At 40.5% G+C, this 3,968-nt stretch overlaps 1 protein-coding gene across 1 annotated transcript; it reads left to right on the top strand.

The window, feature by feature from the left end:
• Window positions 1–222: 222 nt before the first annotated feature.
• Window positions 223–2,319, top strand: chac2 (ChaC, cation transport regulator homolog 2 (E. coli)). The gene is made up of 3 exons (XM_076296307.1): window positions 223–390; window positions 472–507; window positions 624–2,319. The coding sequence occupies exons 1-3, from the start codon at window positions 256–258 to the stop codon at window positions 996–998; spliced, it is 546 nt and encodes a 181-aa protein (XP_076152422.1). The 5' UTR covers window positions 223–255; the 3' UTR covers window positions 999–2,319.
• The last annotated feature ends 1,649 nt before the right edge of the window (window positions 2,320–3,968 follow it).

The following is a 3,968-nucleotide window of genomic DNA, read 5'->3' on the forward strand; positions in this document are numbered from 1 at the left end:
ACTGCGGAGGGGTATCAAATGCGTTAAAGCCAATCCACCGCGCATGTGTAGTGTGTCAGTGTACAGAATAGATGTCAGACAAAACGTTAGCCGTCTTGTAACTGTCTTTTATATGAAAATATTGGTAATGTCAGGTTAGTGTCATTGTATGAAATGTTAGTAATAAAATACATGTATAATTTATTCCAGCTGACGTAGGGTTAATGTACAGCTAACCAGTAGTTAAACGCGAGTAGCCTGTAAACGTACCTCGAAATGTGGGTATTCGGATACGGGTCTTTGATTTGGAAAGTTGACTTTCCCTTTGAAGAGAAACGAATTGGTTTTATCAGAGGATTTAGTCGTAGGTTTTGGCAAGGGAGCACTGACCATCGAGGTGTCCCAGGGAAGGTAAGGACTGATTGTAATCTATGAAAACATGAATTGCATCTTAGCCACCAGGCTGAAGTAACTTGTCTTGTCGCCTTTCAGCCAGGCCGGGTTGTGACACTAATAGAAGATACTGAGGTGAGTCCAGACAAACTCGACGACACACAAGAAATGCTGTGCCATTATGAACATTGGCATTTTCCCTTAGCGTATCCTGTGTGTAATAGTGTGTCTTTGCTTTTCATATCACTCAGGGCTGTGTCTGGGGTGTTGCTTACAAACTTCCCTCAGGCCGAGAACAGGAGGTGAAGGAGTACCTAGACTACCGGGAAAAGGGTGGATATCGGGTGATCAACGTGACGTTCCATCCCAAAGAGCAAGACAAGGAGCCCATGCACGACACCCTACTGTACATCGGCTCCTGTGACAACCCAGACTACCTGGGGCCGGCCCCACTCGAAATTATCGCGAGGCAGATCATGACCTCCGTGGGACCCAGCGGTCGTAATACAGAATACCTGTTCGAGTTGGCCGACGCTCTGCGACAACTTGTACCGGAGGATCCGGACGAGCACTTGTTCTCCCTGGAGCGACGTGTTCGAGAGTTGTTGGAGGAGACCATCAACTAACTTGCCGTGAAGTCAAGCCGTCTTATTACACGAACCCTCAGGGCACAAAAGTGACAAATGGCCACTGGCTGTGGATTCTACAGCGGCCGACGCCACTTAGGTTTTACTTAGGGATACGGTCGAATTCAGTGATTTTAAGTTATATTTCAACCATACATGTATGGTGATATCAGGGACACCCAACCCTAAACATATCAGCAACAAACGTCACACATCTGATTGGTTCAAATGCAAATAGTGGCTTTTGATTAGGCCTTTTGCAACTGGTGGCTTTTGATTAGGTCAATTCCAAGAAAACCATAGGCTACTATCTTCTATTACATTTGTGTGTAAAGAAACAACCAGATGTTTGAGGTGAATGTCAATATATACCATGAAACTCCTAGGGGAGAATGTGGATACATCTACCAAAATGTGATAAAGTACACATTTGCTAGTAATCCTGTGAGATTCAAAATTCTACAAGAACCCTGAATTCAAAATGGTTAATCTAAAAAAAAAAAAAAGAAGCTCAACACATTATTAACAGTAGCCCATTTGATCAATCTTCAGTTTGTAAACAAACATCCTATGATGTACTAATACTACAACTTCAAAGGCACTAGTCACAAACACCCAACAGAACAGCAACAACAAGTTATTATTATGAGCATGACTTCAGAAACTAGGTTATCAGTAAAACCAGCGCTGTTTACAAGGCAATGGCTCAGCTGATAAAGCCACCTGTTACCGTCTCAGGACGGTATTGATGGCAAAATAAGTTTCAAATTCTGACCCAATGAATTAGGCTTGATGATTTCTAGGAAAATGTTATACATTCTAAAAGGTAACGAGTAGCCAGGTCTCAAAATATTGCCCAACAATATCTGCAAATATAATTTTGTGCTATTGACTACTTGTCAGTTCAGAGTAAACCTAAAATGTCCAACTTCAAAGACTAAACATCAGTGTGCAATGCATCACAATAGTTCTGTAGACATGTTTCAATGTTTCATATCATGGATATGTCCAGTGTAATTGTCTGTAATGCATATGATGTGTATTTGTGACTGTTTTACCAACCATAAACATATAAAAGTTCTCATCTGTAGGGTGAGGCACACTTCTACTCAGGTCATTTTACCGTCTAAAAACGCTAATGTCCAGACTGAACAAAAGCCATCCCATTTCCCTCAACAATGCTGCTTTTATGCTTTTACAAAAGTTGTGCTTGTCATTGAATTGGCTCACATGCAGACTGTACCTCAATACCATGCCTCATGTGTGACTGCATTCATTGTTCCACAGTTGTATCCCCTAAAGTCCAATTTCACTTTGAAAACGGTCTCCAGTGTGCTTATTTGTCTGAACAAGATGCCCAAACATTCACTTCCAGCTTTTAGAACCCAAGTATGAAATGAAGGTATGACATATGAAATATTTCTTAAAAGGAAAAGTCAAACTGTATGTTTGGTATAAACGATTCATTGACTTTATTCTCTGCAGTTTAAAACAAGCAGACAACATCTAAAAAAAAAGACAAAAAAAAATGACTGCAGTTTTGGCACTAAGCTACACAGTGGTTCTGTGAAGAGGTTCTGCAATGCAGAACATGACTATCAGCTCTTCCACTGGCTGGAACACCAGAGGCTAATCCACAAAGGACAGGAAAAATGCCTATGGGACACTTCCAACGAGGTGTGTGTGTGTATGTATGTGTGACAGAACAGCTAGCTCAGCACAGCGTTCATTCTTGACTTGACTACATTTCAAGCGTGCACACACACATATAACATCATGCACATGCACATCATCCACAAACACACATACACACACACATACTGTACACACAAACATGGCTGACTGACCAGAACAGTGCCTAGTTTGAAATCATAAAATAAATCTTGGCAACACTTTACTTACGCAAAGTATGAACAAAGCATTAAACACACTTATAAATGTGTATAAAGTATTCTTAATGCACCATGACTGAAGAATGTCTATATATATATATCTATAAATAGACATGACTGCACTCAAAAAGGCTTGAGATGTAGTATAAGTCCTACATTACATTTAGGCAAAGATGTTATCAGTGCCACTATCAAGAGGTAAAAGAAGCTATTTTGCATTCTGATACTTATACTATAACAATGTAAGACTTTGTGGATGCAGTCAATATAGTCAAAGATTTGTGTCAATTATTATGACTACTTTATAACACTTTATGAATGTGTTTCAATGCTTTATGGATACCAGTTTCAAATAAAGTGTTACCAAATCTAAAAAAACTTCATGGATGTATGTAATATGTTTATGCATAGTTAAATGCATGTACGGTCCACAGTCCATACATACAAATACATACACATAACACAAAACACTCACAAAACTCTAAGACATGTGAACCATCTGAGGTTCAACACCTTAAATACAATACAACTGGTGACTGTCTCTTGACATCTGCAAGCAGCCACTCATGTTCACACATACACACTTACACACACACACACATGCAGCCTCACACACTCTGCCAGCCCAGCATTTGCCCCTGCAATAACCTGCTTATGATGGAACCTGAGCTCCAATTCTCCCACTAGTAACTGGGTGAATACCCACCCATAGCCAGCCAATCCCAAAGCTCGTGACAGCATCTGATTGACAGGCCATGCTGAGCAGTACACTAGGGACTGGGCCTACTTCTCTGCCTGAGTGACAGATTGGGCAAAGGAGAGGAAGAGACCCTGGAGGGAGGGAGATCCAATCCAAAGGTTTTTTTTTTTTTTTTTTTCCTTTTCGATCACAGTCACACTCTGGAAATCAAAAAAAAAACTAACTGTACATTAATATTACAGACTGCAGGCTGTTCACTGCCGGCACTGGTCAACCTTAAATATTAAGTATAGTAAAAAATGCCAAAACAAAAAGAAATGTGGACTATAAATATACATACATTACAGTACGTACAGGGTGTGACACACCCCCCCCCCC

This window comes from Alosa pseudoharengus, unplaced genomic scaffold, assembly GCF_046254945.1.
Source record: "Alosa pseudoharengus isolate Yale_2024_CS ecotype anadromous, Long Island Sound unplaced genomic scaffold, YU_APseudo_1.1 YU_APseudo_1.1_scf_20, whole genome shotgun sequence".
In the NCBI taxonomy this organism is placed as follows: Eukaryota; Metazoa; Chordata; class Actinopteri; order Clupeiformes; family Clupeidae; genus Alosa; species Alosa pseudoharengus.